The 21,390-nt window shown below is 31.1% G+C and overlaps 2 protein-coding genes across 2 annotated transcripts in view; both read left to right on the top strand.

Moving 5' to 3' along the window:
• Positions 1-21,390, top strand: part of LOC135930310 (CLIP-associating protein 1-like) — an 80,136-nt gene that overhangs the window by 28,523 nt on the left and 30,223 nt on the right. The window contains exons 9-19 of the mRNA XM_065467091.1: positions 9,850-9,914; positions 12,572-12,776; positions 13,625-13,689; positions 16,122-16,214; positions 17,045-17,193; positions 18,664-18,799; positions 19,022-19,092; positions 19,550-19,687; positions 20,169-20,345; positions 20,797-20,874; positions 20,968-21,254. Of these exons, the coding sequence (XP_065323163.1) occupies positions 9,850-9,914; positions 12,572-12,776; positions 13,625-13,689; positions 16,122-16,214; positions 17,045-17,193; positions 18,664-18,799; positions 19,022-19,092; positions 19,550-19,687; positions 20,169-20,345; positions 20,797-20,874; positions 20,968-21,254 (1,464 nt within the window). The remainder of the gene's footprint in view (positions 1-9,849; positions 9,915-12,571; positions 12,777-13,624; positions 13,690-16,121; positions 16,215-17,044; positions 17,194-18,663; positions 18,800-19,021; positions 19,093-19,549; positions 19,688-20,168; positions 20,346-20,796; positions 20,875-20,967; positions 21,255-21,390) is intronic.
• On the top strand, positions 3,577-6,685 carry LOC135930545 (uncharacterized). Its single transcript, XM_065467358.1, has 2 exons — positions 3,577-3,852; positions 3,927-6,685. Exon 2 carries the CDS (start codon positions 4,000-4,002, stop codon positions 6,034-6,036), a length of 2,037 nt encoding a protein of 678 aa, XP_065323430.1. The 5' UTR covers positions 3,577-3,852; positions 3,927-3,999; the 3' UTR covers positions 6,037-6,685.

Raw genomic sequence — 21,390 nt, 5'->3', positions numbered from 1 at the left:
TTTTTTTTGGGCTGGGCCATACTGTGGGCCTGGACCAGACTTCATCAAAAAATTAAGACCTATGAAGGTCTGATACCGATATCTAATTCGCGCAGAATTCTGAATATTTGCATTTGCATTTGACAAAACAAAATTCATTTTCATTTAGCCATATTTTTCTAAATATTTTTATAATTAGTAAGTAGTGTTACTAAGTGACCCGATTTAGCCGATCTTTAAGAATGGCTTACTCAAGATTTTAGCCAGAAATGAATTACTCGAGCTTGAAGATTCTGCCCACAATTTTGGCAGAAAGATTTGGGTATTTTAATGCCGAAATCTCCAGTCTTTGGAAATTTTTTTTTTTTCGTTTTTTAAAAAAATTGGTTATAAATCAAGCCATTTAACACTACTAATTAGCCAATGTTACACTAACCCTTCAGCCTATAGGCTATCCACTGCTTAAAGATAAATTCCGATCACCTATTCTAGTAAATTATTTGCACTTTAGAGTTTGCCCAATAAATACCTGTCACGAAAATATTTGCTATCACCATTGTATCGCTTCGCGATTCAATAAGTATTCGTAAAATGCTTCTGTAACTTACATTATTTATGAGTTTTCTTTCATTATCTTTTTCTTAATATCGAAATAATTACATTACAAAATAAAAAGATATAAATCCTAATCTAATAATGATAATACGAAAAAATAATGTCATAGTTTTTATTTTGCCAACGACAGATAACCATCTTCCATTTGGATTAGATAATATATTTTTCATTTATCTTCTTAAACATGAAAACGAAATGATGAATAAAGAAAAGGAACTCTTTTATTTTTATTAGTTTAAGTACATTATATAAATTATTATTCATAGATATTTTATTTTATTTCGTTTTTCGTTAATTTTATTTTTTCTTCCTTTCCATATTTAACAATAATAAATTTAATTTTCTTTTCTCATAATATATTATATGAAACTTTTAATTTCCTAAAATAGAAAAAAAATATTCAAAATAAAATTGGAAAATGAGATAATACTTTTGTTTATAATATTTAATTTTTTTTAATTAAATTTTTATATTTTTATGACAATCACGAAAAGGTATGTTGTTGAGATAAGGAAATTATTAATTTTTTATAATAATATTTAAAAACGTTGATTTTTTCTTTGGAGTTAGAACCTTTATTTATTCAAAAAAAATAAATAAATTGGAAGTTTGAATTCGGAATAGAGCCCATTTGTTTTTTTTAGGTTCATTAGCTTGGGTCGAGCCGGGCTGGGCTGGGCATATCTTTTCTCTCGAAAATCTTGTGTAACGTTTTCCGGTTCTTACGGTTCCCGCGTGCTTTTTCAACATTTTAGGTTCCCTTTCGAAGAAGCGTTATTATAGGCGGGATTATAACTATAGTTTTAGTATTAAAGTTTTCTATAGCAAATATTTTTTTCCCCCATTCATTTCATTATATCATTTTTACTCCGAATTAGATTTGTTCAACGAATCGAATAAAATTTTAATATTCATCATATCATACATACTAATGCTGCTAATAATAAAATTCGATTTATACAAATAATATAATACGAATAACTAACGAACTCAAAAACTTGTTAAACAGGGTTGGACGCATTGGGTTATAATTAATGATGGTAAAAGTTTACTTTTGAAAAGTAATTAGTCATACGTTACATTTTTTTTAGAAAAGTAATTAGTCACAGTTATTCGTTACTTTTTTTTTCGTTATTTAGTTATGTTTCAAGTTACTTATAAATTATTTATATAACTCATCATGAATATATATATATATATATTTATATATAATACAACATAATTTTGCGATATAAAAATTTTAATTAATGGGAAAATGAAAATAACAACATATCCAACGAAATATTTGCACCTAATTAGTTTTTCAAAAAAAATTGGCCTAAATATTTTTCTATTTGACTTTAACGTTAAAATATTTTCTAGATTGGTATCTAAGGCGTGCTGGGATTTCTTTTAAAAATAAGTTTTTCTTGGGAACTAAGAAAACGTTCTACATGAGCACCTGATGAAATTAGACATCATATTTAGGGGAATCATGACACAAAAATAATGAAATAATGAGATATAGATATATTTGATATTTAAGATATTTTATAAAATTGACTTTAAAAGTAACTGGTTTGCTTTTGTCGTTAATTCCAAAAGAATGTAATTTAAGGCAGCGCCAAATTTATATTAATTTTTGAGACCTAGCTCTGCCCGATTAACAAATTTAAAACCGTTCCGTCTTGGTAACGCCATAACCCCCCGCTCCTCCCCCATATTAATAAAGTCTCGTGCCCACCCCTCTCGCTTACCGGAAATTTTATTGTATTCGCGTAGTGTTAGCATATTTAAATTAAAAATAACGAATCAGATTTATAGAATAGGTACTTAAAAGAGTTTATTTTTCAATTTTAAATCATGTATTTTAAAGGGATGTAAAATCCCATTTTTTTTGCCAGAAATGTATTCCACTCCAACCCTTGTAAAAAAAATACCCCTCCATAAAGTTCCGTCAAATTTTTTTAAAATATTACACAAATTGACCTGATCACGCAAATTTTTTACCAATAGTGTTGTTAAACGGCTCGTTTTGAGCCGATTTTTTAAAACGGCTAACTCGATATTTTAGCCGGAAAAATATTGCCTAAGCCTCGAGATTTCGTTAATATATATCTAGACCTTTGTTTCCTTCTATGAGCAAAATCTTCAGGTGTGGTATTTTTCTGGATGAAATATTGAGTTACCCGTTTTTAAAAACCGGTTCAAAACGAGCCGTTTAAACAATATTTAACAACACGTAGTATTGTTAAAAAGCCCTATTAAGATTTATAACCAAAATAACATTTTGCAAGACTAAAGATAGCGCTCATAGCTGGGCAGAAATGTTTGGACATCTATTTGCCAAATCTCGAAGCTTACATTCCATTATTTTAGCTTAAAATCTTAATCGTCCCATATCGGGCTCTTCAACAACACTACTAAAACATGGTCGCGCTAACAAAAAACAGAAAAGCACTCATTTTCTATTTTAAAAAAAAACAATGACTAATAATTTTTCGCATATTTTAAAACTATGACGTATTTTTTAAAAGTTATGCGAGTAAATCTTTCTAATTCCCTCTCCCCCCTTTAAAAATTAATTTTCTTTCTATTTTTTTTAGCCACGAGGCGATGATTCTGTACGCTTAAATTCGACAGAAAAATATTATTTTATTTCTATTACGATCTCATCATAAAAATAAATGGTAATAATTATAATCTAATTAAACTTATAAGGAATAAATAATTTATATATAATATATAATTTTTTTTTTTTCATTCCTTCCGAAAAAATAAATAAATAAAAAAATTTTTTTATAATAATAATAATAATTATAAAAATGATTTTTTAAAATTTATATCCTTGAAAAAATTATATAAAAATTGATATATAAATTATAAATTTAAAATATAATTTTAATTTTTTTTTTATTATTATTTAAAATAAATTATGAAATTTTTATATTTATTTTGGAATAAAAATAACTACATTTTTTTCATTTAATTCCTTCTTTTTTTTTTGTTGTTGAGGAGATATCATTAATCATCCATAATCTTCAAACGAAACGCTTATAGATTAGAAGAATTATCAATCGTGTATTCCAACGTATAAATAAGAAATACTCCGAGCTTCGATTTTCTGATTGCTAAAACCCCAAAATTGAGTATTTTTAAATGATGCATTCAAAGAATTCTCGTTTCTAGTCATCCGAGATATTTCGGTTATATATATTCCATTCTTTCTGTAGCTGCTCTTGCCACTTTACGCCCATTCGCCATACAGATAAAATTTTAGTAATCGCTAATTCACTATATATATATATTTTGCTTTTACTTCAAAAATAATTCTTCCTACCATCAATTTAAAGCATTTTAATCGTGCCTTCCAAAGCTTTTGCCATTTTCAATTATCAAAATAACTGAAATAAAAAACGCTCCGTCATGGATGCAAAATCGCGTTACGGGAACTTCCCCTTGACGGAACTTTGTCTTAATCGTCCTAGTCCTTCAACCTGGTTATACAAGGAGGGGACCCTGCTAAAAGGCGGGTTAGCCAACGGACAAACTTTTGACGGGCGGTCCGAACTCGAGAAAAATTTGGCGCAAACAAAACGGAACGGCTACCGGGAAATTCCCGTTTTCTTAGAAAAACGGACAAAGAATAACCCAATTTTTTTGGAAAATCAAATTATGGGTAGTTATAAGCCCGTTCCTCGTAACACCGACTCTCACAATGCTGGTTCGATTATTATAGAAACCGAGAAAGATAAGGGCCGCGGTTACAAACTAGTGGGCGTCGTTGAACCAATGAGAGTTAAAGATAGATCTTTTAGCCCGGATATTGTCAGTAATGGCAAAATATTTCAACCAAATCACTTCACTCATCATACCGACTTGAAGGGGGACGTATGCGATAACCTTGAAGGGGAAAATTATCCGCCCCCTCCACCCAGGCGCAGAATGTCCATATCTTGCATGGGGAAGGACCTTTTCAAAGATGGCTACGTCACGCGTGATTTCCATCAAAACGGTAATATGTTAGGGAATTTTTTCCCGCGGAATCTCGAGACCCTACTGACCAAACCCTCGCATGGCACTATCGATAGAAAAGATAGAGATTTTTACAAGCAATTTAGTTCACCTTCGGCTTACAGCCATGTTACAGATGTCAATGATACCATGATATGCGATATGAATCGCAGTATAAGCATACCCGTACAATACGTCAATTCGAGGGATTCGTATTTCCCGCGCTCCCTGACTCGCCCGATTAAAAAAACTTTCGACAAATTAATGGGTTATAACGGTGATACGACTAAAATTAACCACCCTAGGCCGCTGCCCTCTCAAAGTTTTTCGAACACTCCTCTGTACCGCCATAATAATAATTTCGAAAAATTTCAATCGACCAATCCTACCTCGCGGCCACTTGTCCCTCCAAATAATTCCAGTTTTCCTTATTCGAAACCCATTTCTCAAACATCAAAGACCCCTTATTGTCATTATCCTAGCTTGTCAATATCTAGCCATTTAAATAATTCATCTAGCCCTAAAATTCACGCGGAATCAGAGATAGCCGGAGTCGTAGAAGAAGACGATTTTGCCACTCTTCTCGCCAAGATTAAATCTCTCTGCAAAAACTCTCAATCGCCTATTTCTACCACTTCTACAAATACCACTGATGACTTAAACCCGTCTTCTAAGGTCTTCGAAATCGGAAATAACCCTAGGCCCACCGTTCTAGACCGGGTCGAGGCACTGGAGAAAGTTATAGCCATGCCACCCTCAGCCCCATCTAGCCCCACCCTGAGCCAAAGGTGTAGACCCTCCTCTCTCAAAAGGTCTTCTTCTTTTCTTGTCACCTTACCGCGTTCCACCCCTAACGATTCTAATCATAACTCCTCTTCTAACACGAGTAGTCGTAAAGAAGGTCATAACAGCCGTAACTCCTACCCGGCCAAGGGCATACTCAAGAAAACAGCACATGGTAATAACGGAAGTTTGCCAGCCGACATAGACAATTGTGAAACAATTCTCAAGGACGCTCGAGGGATGGAATTAGATTGGAAAGCGCGGAAACTCAACGACTCCCCCATGCTTTACAAGCAGAGCCTAGCTTCACTGAAGATGCTTTCTAACTGTCTTAACGAGTCTTTCGACAAATTTAATGAAGGAACTGTTCAAGGTAGTATTAGATCAGGCGGCAGAGAAATCGTCAATGGCTCGAAAAATAATAATCCGATCCGGCCATTGGGAAGGACCAAATCTGTCCGATTTTCGGATACCGTCAGCCGGCAGTTTTTCAAGCCCAACCCCCCGGAAATAAATATCGATAAGCAAGGAGAGGATATTAAAATGTCGCAAAATTTGAACGAGGAGCCAAAAGACGAAAGTATCGAAGAAACGGAAATGAGAAACTTGCACCGATACGTGATCCCTAGGCCAAGGATATCCAGCTTTCAAACCGGGACTCGATAACCGATTAAATCAACGCCATTTTTGATATCGAGTATTCGATATTTAACGTTGGACCCGGCGTGATCATCGAGATCAACCTTTAAAAATATCTTTCCCTTCAACCCACTTATCCATTCCCCCTCTTTTTTTTTTATCTAACCAAAAAAAATCATATAAAAATCTCATCTTGTCAACAATCCTCAGGGAATATATTTTTATTTTTTTTTATGGAAATTTTTTTTATACGATATAATTTTTAAAAAAATTACACCTTTGACTTTGACGTACACCTCACCCCCTTAAATTATTAATTTTTCGAGTCCCCCCTTCTTTTTATTTATTTCTTTCTTCTCTTTATTCTTTTTTAAAATATTTGTTTTTTTAAATAAAATAAACCATGCATTTATTGCGTTTCGCGTCCATTTTTTTAAAAAATAATAATCATCAGAGATCAGAATATTTAATCTAATTTCTTAAAATATAATTTTATTATCGATACAAAAATTTAATAACTAGAGGTATAGACTAGACGAAGAAAAGCAAAAAAATTTGAAATTTTGATAATGTAATTTGTAAATTTATTTATACAGATGCGCGCACCGCTTTTCGCGGGAGTCTTGTTGAATCGTCATCGCGAACACTATAGCATTCCTTACGCGAAAATACTTCATTTTTTTTTACCTTGTAAATTTTTTTTTTTTGAAATTCTAAAAATATAAAAATTTATAATTTTTCTTCTAATTTTTATTTTTAATTTTTACAAAAATAATAAAAAAAATTTTCTATTCGTCAATCATTTTTTTTTCGTTTAATTGGGTATATTTTATTAGAATTGATTCTCTTGGTAGGAACGAAATTGGGATAAGTGGCGGAAAAGGGGATTTATATTCCTCGGAAAATAATATTTTTCTTTTTTGTCAACCTATTTTTTTTTTTTTTTTGAAATTAGATATTTATAAGTGCCACCCTGCGAAAGTATATATTGTAAGTTAAGTTATAAATTATTTTTTAAGAGATATAATTAATATTAATATCTTCACATCCTCCGTCATAAATAATATATATTTTTTGGACTCGTGACTAGGCGTTGTCAAAATTGCGGATATGTTGCTCCTCCTTAAAAAGGGCAAAATTTAGTTTAGAGAGTACTGTTGGGTATTCGGCGCATCTTCGAAGCAAACCGAAACAAATTCGCTGAACTCTGAGGCTCCAGCTGATTTATATATTTATTTTTGTTGGTTTAATCCTCTCGAAACCCTTCTTTATTTTTGAGTGAGAGTTCGTGGCTGAATGGATAGTTTTTCGGCTAAGTAAAATTTATCCATTTTTTATGCGTTAAGCGTCATTACTCTCCCCCCCCCCCTCCCTTAATATTGTACAAATTATAGACCCACCTTGACATCATTTTAGCGACCTTGTCCGGTCCGAGAAAAATACTACGAGTCCGCCAGACATAGCACGGGTCATACCCTTTCCTCGCCAAGAGCTCTTAAAAAATAATTAATCGAAAATATAATGCCATGCCCTCTCCCCATTGACACATAATAATACCTATGTTGACGATGCATTCATAATAATGCATTTGAAAGCGTCGTTGAAGGCAAATCAGCTTTACCCGCCTTTTTGCATATAGTAATTATTCGCATCTTAAAAACTACTATTAAATCGATAACTTGCCTCCTTATTATCTCGATGATCAGACAATTCTTTAATAAAGTTCGCGTCCAGACATATGAATACAATTGACCTCTCGTTAAAATTTTTTTAAATAATGATATGGGTAACCAAAATGGCGTTTCCAGCTGTTTTTCATCGATGTACTACACTTTTAATTCGTCAGTTTTAGGTATTATTATTATATGTCATTGCCTTTCCCCCCCCCCCTCTCCCAAAAAATAAAAGTAATTTTTCAACTTTTTTTCTTTCTTATCTAAAATAAAAATACGATATATGTAGTAATTATGATTAACTAATTATAATAACTAGTTATGAATACTTAATAAATTCGAGCTCTTATCCTTGATAAGAAAAATAACTTCGCGTAAATAAGAGAAAATAAAATAATTTCGCGAAATGAAGGCGGGGAAAATGGAATTAATTATTTACGTTATGCGTAATGTTTTTACACATGTTTACATAAATTATTATTTTTATTTTTACAAGAACACTTTTTTTTTAATGTTATATAAAAAAAAACTCCTCTAAAAAAACTTGATTTTGAAAAAAAAAACGAAAATATTTTATTGAAAATTTTGGAAGAAGGGGGGTGGGGTGGTGAAGTATTAATTGTTTTTTTTAGTATTCCTATTAGAGATCTGCAAAGGAAGGCTTAATTTTTTTTAAAAAAAATATTGGGTTCGGGCCTAATATATTTTTAAAAAATTCGGGCCGGGCCGGGTCGGACCTTAGAATTTTTTTTAATATCTAAAATTTATCAATTTTATGTTGAATTTTTTATGTAAAATAAAAAAAATGCTATTTTATTTGTACAAACTAGACGCCATATGATATATATCTTTTATTTTGAGTAATTATAATATTTTTAAAAGAATGAATTTTTATATTTAAATAAATTAGGGCCGGACCGGTAATATTTTTAATAAAAATGACGGTCCAGGCTTAAAAAATTAGGCCCGATGCATATCACGAATGCCCATAATTTTCAATTACTCATCATTTATTCCAATGGTTCGAGGGTTCGAAATTGTTTGGTTAGCAATTTTTTTTTACGGACCAAGTTTTGACCGAATTATGGACAACAAACCCGCACCCCATTCCGATTAAGTTAACGTTATACCCTCTAGTTTATTTCAGGCCCATCCGTTTGTAGTAATTTTTCCCCTTTCTAAAAGTCAATTTTTTAAAAAAATACCTATTATTTAAGATCACGAAAAAAACAAGTTTCATTCTTGGAAAAACTAAAGGGGAAGAAGGGCATGGAAAGTTGAATTCAAAATAATTTTCTCGAAGGTTTTATGGTTTTACAAGATTTACCAATCACTTCTTACTAAAGGTTCGCGCTACTAGGTTTAAACCGTTCCCTGGTTTCCAACCCGGTTTGTCAAATGATTTTATACAAGCGGTCTGGTCTGGCTCGTATTAAAATGAGAAGGAAAAAACTTCATAAATTTACCTAATTATATTAAAATAAGGTTCAAAACCCATAAAAAAATTATTTTTCATAAATTGTCCAATCCCACGGGCTGCACCCTGATCTAATTCTCACATATTAAATCGATAAATTTTGAAAAAGTATTTTATTTTTGATACCAATTTTGTATATTATGCCATCATTTTATATTACTCACCGAGGAAACTCGAATCACATTGATTGTGACTAAATTTATACTTAACGAAACATTGACTTTTGATAAGGTTTTCCTTACGCCTTCATGTTACCTTTTTAAGACGTAGCGTCCAGTGGCTGCGTAATTTATGAAATATTTCAAAAGTTACTACTTATTGTTACATTTTTGAAAAAGGTTTCTAGTTCGTTACATTCTAAAACACTTGCATGTTACTAGTTTGAGTTATCTTTTCTCTAAAAAACTATTTCTGTTTCACCTTTTGGCGTCACGTCACCAGCTGATTTTTTTTTTATATTGGTACACACATTACCAATGAATTCTCAGTCTAGATAGTATGATAATGTCATCGATCATATCACATCTTGAGAAAAATTACAAGACACACTTTTCGAGTATTTTAGTCCGGACTTAATTACGTTAATATTTTGGCCCAATTACTGGTGTCCATTTTGAATTTAAAAAGTTTCTCTTCAAATAATATTTATTAAATAAATCAACCATTTTTTTTGTATTATTTTACTCCCAGATTACGATTTCGATAAAATCGCCGCCGATTCCGCCTGCGATGAAATTGACCACGCACTTAACAAAGTATATGTTTATTTTTTTTAATATAAATATATGAAACAAATTTTTTGGTTAAGTTCGATTTCCTCCAAGGCATTTGCGCCAAAATTTAAAATTTGAATAAGAAATTAGTTTACAGATACAAAATGGCTATCAATTTGTAACTGCTTTTTAATGGATACATTCTTTGTTTTTTTAAAAAAAATCTTCCAGATTATGTGTCATCTATTTACTTCTATCTATTTATGCTCATCCGCGTTGATAAATTTTTACTGTAACCTAACATTGGCGTTTTCTAAACCGTTATACCTCTTATTAAGTGGGAAGATATTTTAGATATACCATACCAACCCCAGCAAAGTTCGAAATTTTAAGGCCGGCCCGGATTTAATTTTTTTCTACCCGACTTTTTTTTTTTTTAATTTAAATATTTTCCCATTTTTAGAACAAGTTTCATACTAAGGCCTTCAGATTTTCTGAAGTAGTGTTGTTAAACCGTGAAATGTATATTAAAAAGGAGCAAAATAAATCTTTTTGAAATTGGAATATCTTATTATATCCTATTAATTACAATTATCTACCTATATATATATAAAATTAATATTTAAAAAAAATTAGGTTTCTCTAAAGTGACACAATTGTAAAGATAAATTTGAGCCGATATTTAAAAACGGCAAACTCAATATTTTATCCCGTAAAACATTACGCAAAAGCGTTAAGATTTTGCTCATATATGGCACAAATTTCAGGCAATATTCTGTCTACAATATTGAGTTCGCCTTTTTTTAAAAAAATTATCAATATTAATAAGGAAAAAAAAATATACCTTTTAAATTATTAGTTTTTCAATAAATTTAAGCCTCGAATTTTTTTAATTGTCAGGTGGTGAATTTGTCATTATAAACATTTCTAATAATAATTTTAATATTTATAAAATCGATAACCAATTTATTGATGAAAAAAAAATTTAAAAATTTCCCCTTCCATAATTTTTAAGTGATTTTTTAAAGTTTTATAAATTATCATTGATGGATTTAAGGATAAAATAACTAAAAATGAAAAAAAATGAAGGAATTTTCATAAAAATTATTCCAATATTTTTTTAAAAAAAAAGAAGGTGGGAGGGGGGGAATATCGTGAAAGTAGTTCTTTTTTTTAAAAGTGATCAGATTGAAAAATTTAGCCAAAATAATATTGTGTGTAAGCCTCGAGATTTTGGCAAGTAGAAGCCCAAACCTCTCTGTCATCTACAGTGTTGTTATGCTACTATACTTTAGTCAACTATAAAATAGCGTAGTGGGTAAAATCCCCCAGGCTTACACGATATTATTTTGATTGGTTACCATCTTAATCGGGCCGTTTTCAAAAATCGGGTTTTTCAACAACACTACCCGAAAGTATTTGATTATTTTGAATAAGTTAAGGGAAGAAAAAAAAGTGGTTATATATATATATAGGTTTCGAAAATTTCCGACGATCCGAAATTCTCGATACCGACCAGATCCGGTATTTATTACCGGATAGATTTGGGCGAATATCTGTTCGGATCGGTGAAGCCGGATTTTTTTTAACCGCCTATCTCGAAAGTCATGTATTTCGTGCATGCGAATATACAATGTCGTGGAACAGGAGCTGTGTAGTGTATGCTTCTTTCTTTATTTTTTTTTAACCAACGCGATACCTTTCAAGTGAAAATTACGCGAAAGCTGAAATAATAGTTATAGGAATAAAGAAACGAGTTCGTTCATACGAATAAGATTTGAATGACATGTAATTAAGAATTTTTTTTTAAAAAGCCATAAGTTAACTTTGTATATAATCTTATTTTATTTAACTCAAACAGAGTCAAGGTTTGATTTTGAAAAGTAATCGTCAGCTGTCAAAATGCACTTTTTTCGGTGAATAAATTCTTCAGTACTATAATCATTAAGTAGGGTCATGTGACTCACTTTTATTTGTTAAAATGGCGGCTCGTGTATCAATATTACCGAGACCTCATTTATAGTAGGCACGATATTAGCACATCATCGCGTTACCTACCGCCAGTGGCGTAACTAGGAATTTTCCTTAGAGGGGGTCCATACATATAAAAGCTAGGGGGCTTCGCCCCCCCCCCCCCCCCAGACCCCTTTTAACGGGCCTTCCGCCCTTTTGCCCGGCCTTCGGCCGGGTTTATCTTACAAATCATAACCATAACTTCGATAATTTATAATAAATATATTTTTTAAATGCATCAATAATATGTTATTATAATTTAGTAGATTATTCTCTATGACTTTATAATAATACTATCCAGAATAATTTCAATAGTAATATAATATCCTTCCACAAACATCAAAACCAGAAAAATATAATTCATATAAAATCACTTTTAAGTCTTTTGAACCTATAATCTAAAAAAAAAATTTGCTCTGGGAGGGGTCCAAACCCGAAAACCACCCCCGTAGCTACGCCACTGCATACCGCTGTGCTATCATTTAGCGATCATCATCGTGGCCATCTTCGCGCTTACTATAAACGAGACCTAGTCCCACGGTGGGTTTATAATTTCCTCTATTTTTTTAATCTTTTTTTTTTGGCCCATTCCTGGTTCATTCGAAACATAAAATTTTTAGATCGCTTATGATATATAAACCTTTTTTTTACTTCCTCTTCCCTTGCTCCCCCTCTCGATTCTAAAGGGCGAGCTAAATCTTCAACCGACCGACACTCATGCCAGTGAAGAAATAGCATTTAGGACCAACCCCATCAATTTCAAGTCACTCACCTCTAATCATTTAGCCGCGGCCAGCTCCGCTAGGTCTATTAGCGTGCCTCCTGGGAAAAGAAATAACTTAAACCCGCACAATTTGGCTCACAACTCCAAACTAAATACTCCCTTACCCGGTAAATATTTTTTTTTCTTCTTCTCCTTACTCCTCTCTATTAAATAAAACTTAATATATTTTTCCCTTTTTTTAGAGATAAAATATCTTAAACATACAATCTTCTTTTTCGGGGGGTATTTGTTGAACTAAAAGAAAAGGAAGCTATTAAGTTAATATAACTTTTCAAATATAGTAAAGAAAAGTGTTGAAATTTGACTCCCTTTATTGCTGTAAGGAATAAAGGTAAAAAAAAGAAGTATTTGAACACTCCAGATTTTTAATGAATCGAAATCTTCAAAGAAGAGAAAACAATTTATTTTTTTTCCTTATCTTTTTTTTTTCTAAAACATTAATTAATTAGTTCGGTAAAGTAGGGTATATTTTGAACTAAAAGAAAAAGAAGCCATTAAGGTTAATATAACTTTTCAAATCTAGTAAAGAAAAGTGTTGAAAGATGACTCCCTTTATTGCCGTAAGGAATAAAGGTATTAAAAAAAAATAGTATTTGAAAACTCTTTTCCTTTTCTAAAATTTTCAAAAAAGATATCTTATCAAAACCATCTTAAAATCGAGGAACAACATATTCTACCTTACTTTATCGATATTTTTTTCAGTTTAAAAAAAATTTATTGTTTAACCGCACTCGAGACTAATGGGGTTGGGTAAATTCTTTTTATTTTCTATAGTTTTTTAATATTGTTTTTAAATATGGCTCAACTTTGAGGAAGAAGAGGAATAAAAAACAGTTTAAATTACTTCCGCGCTCAACTTACCGGAATTTTTTAGCGCCAATTTTTTTACAATTAAGGCAATAATCTTTTTATCCATGTTTTTTTTTAAAAAAATTCCTCATATTAAACAAACCAGGTTCCGCAGGTGCCATGGATGAAGAGAGCTTTTACGATAGCTTCGAAGAAGTTCCTAAACTTCACGTAAAAAATAAAATAAAAAATGGCGTGTTATTTTTTTTTTATATTCTTTTCAACCTTTATCCTTAGCTCGGTACAGTTTTACTAAAAAAAAATAGATTTAATAGCTAACGAAACCAGAGTTGTTAAAAGATACTTTTTAAATGGATCTAGATACGGATACATCGTATAAAATAATATCTAGATACCGATATTTTAATCAAAAATCTATCTAGATACAGATACAGATACCATATTTTTATATCTAGATACAGGATCTAGATACTTTTATCTAGATCCTTTAACAACTCTGAACGAAACAGTCAAAGTTACGAAAATAAAAATATATATAGTTCTTGGATAGTGTTGTTAAACGACTCGTATTGAGCCCATTTTAAAAAACGGCTAACTCGATATTTTAGCCAGAAAAATAATTGCCTAAGCCACTAAGATTTCGTTGATAGATGTCCAAATCTTTGTTCCTTCTACAAGCAAAATCTTCAGGCTTGCGTAATATTATTCTGGATGAAATATTGAGTTAGCCGTTTCACTAGTTCTGAACATAGCTTTGAATTTCTCTATTGATTTAGTCGTTGGATTGTTCCTTTTTTTTGAATCAGAAAATTGAACCTTTAAAATCACTTAAAAATATGTCTAAGGGGACAAAAAAATTTTTAACATTCAAACGAAACAAAAAAAAAATATTATTTTAAAAATTTATAGATATAATTTCAAAACATTTAAACGAAATGCAAAAATTATTTTTGAATTTAATTTCAATTAATTTCCTTTTTTTTTGTATCTTTGTAAAGAAAAGATTATTTTTTTCATGGTCCGTGCTCTAAATGTGTCAATCTAAAATTTGATTTATTGCTTACACGTTGACAGTTCGATATTCGTACAAATTGCATCTATCTATTTATTTTTTTAAAACATGTTGAATAGAGCATTCTTATAATCAAGCGTCTTATCTATATTTACTTTTCGAATGGTCATTTTTAAAAAACACGAAAGATGATTTTTGAAGATATCCAATCGATACCAGTTATTATTACTGTTGTTGAACTGCTAGATTTTAGCCGAGACGGTGAGCACGATATTTTAAGCTGAAATGGTGCAAGTCTCTAGATATTTTGCTCATAGATGGCACAAAGGTTCTATTAGCGAAATCTCGTTGGGCTTTATTTTTCTAGCTTAATATTGAGTTAGGCCATTATAAACATAGCGTTTTTTTAATGCATACAATTTTGCGTTTTTTTAAATATATTTAACGATTAAATGGCGTTATTATATTGTGCAATAATTTTAAACTAGGTGAAATATAATTATTCAGATAAAGTATTAGATTGCATCACATCTTGTTGAATTTACTGAACACCTTTTTTTTCCTGTAATTTTTAATCGAAGGGTTTTATTAAATTAATTTTAGGGATTATTATTTGATCCAAATAATATTGATTTATATTTCTGTTATTAAATTAATAAGGTATTCTATTCAATGAATTTGAACGAAATTATGATAATAGAATTATTTGATAAACCATCCATCATTATTTTTAAAAATGAATAGTTAACATATATGGATTGCATTTATCCCAGAATATCTTAGATCAATTACAAACCTCAGCTAATATGACAGATATGTTGTTATTGAAATATATATTACAATTTTTATAGAAATTTTATACAATTTACCTATATTTATTGAAATATTATATTTTAAAAAAAATTACATTTTGAAAATTCATTGCCTACTTTTTTATGTCATTACATATTTTAATATGTATATTATTTTAATATAAACTTATCTGGTGAATAATATTTTACTAAAAAGTGGTCTATTTTAAGAATAAAACCTTGTCTTTCTCTTAGATTATTTATCCCCCTCTTAAACATTCATTTCGCTTTTTTATTTAAAATAAAATTTGTTCCTGTAAGTACTTTATGTTTTTTTAACATTTTAATAAATAAATAATATTAGTAGTGTTGTTAAGAAGTCTGATTTGAATAGATTTTTTAAAATCCTCCCGATTAAGATTTTAGCCAATATGCAAGCCTCGATATTTGGCAAATAGACGCCAAAACCTTTCTGTCATTCTGTCATCTATGAGAGAAATCTCCAGGTTTGCATAATATTATTTCGGATAAAATCTTAATCGACCCAAATCTTTAATAATTGGCGCGAATCTAACCGTTTAACAACACTAGCGGTTATTAATCACTTGTAGATTGTTTTTCTATTTGCCTGGAATGATTGAGAAAAAAGAGCCTTCCTAAGCCTTGAGATTTCCCGTTTATTTGGCGAAATCTCGAAGCGTTAAAATATCGGCTAAATCTTTTTTAAACAACGCTACGGTATGCTGTTTCTTTTTTAACCACTTCTAGTTTTCCCAATTTCTTTTAAAGCAAAATAGTTATATATTTTTTTTATATGTATATATTCCCACTCTTTTCAGATATCGTCAGTTGCCGAAATGGATGACACGCTGAATAAAATACGGGAGATATTGTCCACCGACAAGACCGAATGGAACAAGAGAAACGAGGAGGTTTGTAAAGCTAACTGGCTTTTATTTACTAAAGAACCTATTAAAAAAATTAAGTTTCTTTTTCATAGTTTAATGGCGGTTTTTTAGGTTTACCCGCGGGTGAGCAGCCAGTTTTCCCTCTGATCCCCTTCTTTCCATACTTTTTTTACAGTCCTGGGCACCCTTATTTGTGAGATCCATTATTCTCATGTCATCCGTTATCACTTTCACCCACGTCTACGTAGATTTGTATTTAATGACCCAAGGACGAAAGCGTGTTTTGCCAGTAAAATTAATTTGTGTGATAAGAGTTAGCAATTCTATTACAATATCATCAACTTTGCTGAAATTTTATACTTTATCATTATTAAAACTGCTTAATTGCAACTTCTACCCACGGACAGTTTGCTCCTATCATCTTCAGTTTTTTTTAACAACCACTTGAACCTAGGGAATCCTATTCCCTTAGGCAGCATATACTATCGAATATTTTAAAATTATTGTTCCTTTTTAGGAATACAATTATATATTTCTTAAAATTTTTGTAAATTTTTATTTATAGTAGTTTTATACAGCATATACTTCTTGTATATTAGAAACAAATATACGAAACATAAAAATAGTTATTTTTAAAATACATACAGTTTAATTTGTCTAATTTGGGCCATTATTAATTCGGGCAACTCCATATTTGACCAAAATTTTGAATCCCATTCAAATTAGCTACTATTATATTAGAAAATGCCTTGAAAAATTGGCCAACTGTCTAAGTTGGGACAAAATCAGTCCCAGTGAACTAAAAAATAGACTTATCTATATATATATTTTTCAAATATCTTTTTACTACAAAGATGAGAAAAATTAGATCGGTAGTTCTTAGCGGCAACGTAAGGGATTATCCGGAGTTCCTTAACCACCTGAGACAATTGGAGCCGGCGTTTCAATTGGCGCTCAAAGATCTCAGGTCCCAAGTCGTTCGGGAGGTGTGTATCACTATCGGGTAAAACGGCATAATTAAATTACTTATATTGGGGTATTAGGGCTTGGTTATCTCCAAGACCTAAACCCTCGTTGGTTGGGCATTCACTTGTGTTTTTTTCCGGTAATGTGTATATTTTACAACTTTAAATCATTTTTTGAGCGCGTTTTTTCAAAATTTCAAAATCTAATTTTACCGGGAATATATTCCATCATGTTTGGAATACCTATCCTACGAATTGTATTTGCTGTTAACCTTAGAGTCATTTAGAATCAATATAAAAAATAAATTGGGAAATTCAATATAAATTATATTAAGTTTAAAAGTTCATGGAAAAATTATCTGAAATCCATAGGGTAGGTATTCCAAACATGGCTGCATACATTTTTTCGGAAAAATCAGATTTTGAAATTTTTAAAAACGCACTCACAAAAGTTGAAAAAATAACACATCGACGCTAAAATATAGATAAATGGTTGGATAAACAATATTCCCTGACCCAATAAAAATAACTTTTCAATGTTTGGCTTTGAGATAATTTTCGAAACGGAGAAAATTATTCCTGAACAAATATACCCTAAATTTAGAAGAAATTTAAAATGCTTTTAGAAAACTTTTGTAATAAAAAAAAATATGGATATGGTTTGGGTTTAAGAAAGTAATAGTGTATAAGACCCTGATTCGGGCTGGAGAGTTTTAGAAGTCTAGAGTACCCTGCATTCATAGTTGGCACGAATACGTTGTGACCTACGTCTTGATATGGGAATAGACAGATTAATAAACGACTACCACACACTCATTTATTATTCCAATTGGTATAACTCCAATGGAACACAACACGAATAATAATCAATAACTGTACACAAGATGATTTGTTTGATCAACGAAATACAATTCAATATAACATAAACATCACGTGAACAATCTGCGAATTATATAGTCAGACAAAACAACTCATGTACACCTCTCCTCCCCACAGATATAATATTTTCCATGAATGACATGTATCCCTTTGACAAATGACATTTATACATATCTCGAAAAGGTACACCGCGAATTTTGGCTAACTGTGAACAGGGTTTGATCAATTATTTCTAAGAGTGAGGCCAGGGTTAAGTCCCTGATTTGATTTGAGCGATATAGGTATAAATTACTTATTTATTTTTTTTAACACGCAGGAAATATTCCGTTAATATTTTTACTTGTAACTTCTAACTTGAAAGTAAAAATCTAGGGAAAATATGTTATACATCTTTTAACCATTTTTCCCTTAAAATTTTTTTATCAACATCAACCATCTCCATTTAACCAAGATCCCAGTAGGAATGCTGTTCGATCTTGGATTGTCGGTCCGACTTATGCCTCTATTTACCCATTCCATTTATTCCACAAAATTTGCTTTATTTAGGGAGTTTAAGATACCCTCTACCCTAATTGCGTTTTGAAAATTTGTTATGGCATTTTAATATTATTATAATCATTTTCCTAAAGATTTTTGGCCCAAACGTTCGGTATACGATTCGAGCACACTGCCGAATTTTTGCTGCCCAACCTGATATGCCTCATGCCAAACAGCGTCAAAATTATGTCAACATCCGTCATGGTCGCCATGAAATTTATCTTGAAAGTGAGTGGGATACATTACATTAAAAATTTTACATTTTCTCAAGTAAAACAAAAAAAAATGCACATGACTGTGGCGCATTAGTATAATAAGTCACAATTTTATGATTGACACGTGTCTATCCGTATTACCGAAATAACTAAGAAAATAGGGGGGAGAAGCTGATTAGTAGAATATTTCATAGTTTTATTATCTTTCTAAAGAAATCGATATCTATTTTAATAGCACGTACACTCTAACAAGCTGATACCGGTATTAGTCCAAAACATGTCCTCTAAGAACCGCGAAATTAGAAAGTAACTAAAATTTTTTTACAGTTACAAATTAGGCATTTTTTTAAAACATTTTTTGATTATCAATAAAAAAAAACACCGTCAATTTTTTTTATATAACACTAATCAATCAAAGCCATTTTCTAAACATTAGATAAGTCCAAACTCAAAATATAATAATAAAAAGGTTTATCTATTTTAGTATTGCCTGCCCACTAGACATATAATGTAATTGTGTAAAAAACCTTTTAAGTTTTTTATAATTTTGCACAATTGTTAACTTATAAATGAGTCACCCCTGTCGTTTAGCACTAAGGAAGACTTAATGGCATCTAGTATTTTACCCTTGCAAAGTATCATCCCAATTTTGATTAGAAACATATTTAAATAGGTAAAGAAGCTTAAAAAATAAAATTGCTATATGGGACAGGTTTAGGGTTAACCATAACTTATGTATTTTATTTTCGCATTAAAAATAAAGAAATTTATGTGATTTTTTGGCCCACATTCTCCACACCTGGGATACTTCCGTGCTAGAAAAACACTCGGGAATTATTCAGGAAGCTATCAAGAAAGGTCTTCAGGACGCCGACTCCGACGCCAGAGCTTCATCTAGAAAGTTATATTTTTTTTACTTAAAAATATAACAATTTATATTATTGAACATCAAGGAAGACCATTTTTTTTTCAGATTAGTAGAAATTAAATGTATACCATTAGAAAAAAGTTTCTATACTACATTTTGGTTTTTATCACAATTTAAGATACATCTTCTTCTCTCTTTAATGGCTATCCACGTTTACCCAGGTTGGCCAGTTTTCCTTCTGATTCAATCAATATAAAATTTTGTAGTTCCCTTTCTGACATCAACCCCTTTTTAGGTTGTTTTTTTCCAACCGGTCGAGGAAACGGTGATCCTATTCTGGACCCAGACCACAGGGAACCATTTAAGATGCATATTTTTGATATATTAAACCAATTAAAATGAAACAAAGGAAATGCATTATTCTATTCTAATGACCATATTATTCGCTTTATTTCTTTGAATTTACCAAACTAAGCCCAAGCAATAATATCAATAATCTATCTTTAAACAAAAGAGCATACTGGGGCTTCGCCGATCATTTCAAGGAACAAGCCGAAATACTCATCCAATCCCTCGATTCCGGCAAGCAAAAAATGCTGAGAGGCGAAATTTCCAACTCTTCCAGCAATAATTCCTTGTACAGATCCAATCTACCACACCATCCAAGGATGAATACGCAAAATACCGATAGGTATATATATATATTTATATAATCATTTTTTGGGTGTATTCCATAAATAACCTCGCTTGAATCATTTCCTCACTTATTATTTTTTTAAAAAAATCTTGAATCTTTTATTCACGAATAAATATTATCTACAAACCCACAATTTCCTTTATGAATTTTTTATCGAAAGATATATTTTTTTTTTAGCTTAGAAGGAAATAAAGAAAAGAAAATAATATTTAAACAAAGGAAGAAATATATTAAAATTCGAAGACCGTGGGTTCGGGAATATTTAATTATCATTTGCGGGAATTTTGTCAACACTAACTTGCTTCATTTTTATAAATACTTGGTTGTCCAAAAAATCGGTACCCATTTGGTCCATGCTCCTTAAATGTCTAGGAACCCCGAATCGATTTGATTACATTATCTAGGCAATTCACTTATTACATTTCACGAAATAAAATAAAACTAGCTCTAATATGCTAAGCACCATAAAAAAACGCGAAGTGGCCGCTATACGCAAAAATACTATGTCGCTCGAGGATATAGCGTAAAAATTTTATCCAATATTATTAATTTCTTTTATAAAAACTCGATTCAAATATTCCTATTTTTTTAAAAAAACACAATTTCCAATGCCTAGCCGAAAGTATCCGCCCTTGAAATCGAATTCCAAACTGCCCCATAAACCCAGTCTCATGACCCATTACCCGTCTGCCTCGTACGCTACGCACTTTCCATCTAGCAATCCGCCCTACAAACCCCCGGTTAGTTCCGTCTCTTCCACGTCCTCCATTATTAACACGCGTTCTAACAGCGCTATAGACCACCAGGCCGCTCTCAGAGCTAGGAAAAGGAATATGAACGGTGCCGCGGCATTTGGAGTCAATGGGGGAAATAGCAAGATTAGATACCACGATTATCCTTTAAGTATATAAACCTACATTTCTCGAATTATTTTTTTACGGTGAATGGTTTAACAAAATATTCACTTTCAGATATTTTTTTTATTTCCCGCCAAACATATTCTTTTATCTTAAAGCGCGCAAGTTAATTTATTTTTCTG

Source organism: Gordionus sp. m RMFG-2023, chromosome 5 (genome assembly GCF_954871325.1).
Source record: "Gordionus sp. m RMFG-2023 chromosome 5, tfGorSpeb1-WG-v2, whole genome shotgun sequence".
NCBI lineage: Eukaryota > Metazoa > Nematomorpha > Gordioida > Chordodea > Parachordodidae > Gordionus > Gordionus sp. m RMFG-2023.
This window is presented reverse-complemented; position numbering and strand designations above follow the sequence as displayed.

Coding starts and splice junctions, on each gene's coding strand:
- LOC135930545 (XM_065467358.1), top strand. CDS start 4,000: ATGGATGCAAAATCGCGTTACGGGAACTTCCCCTTGACGGAACTTTGT.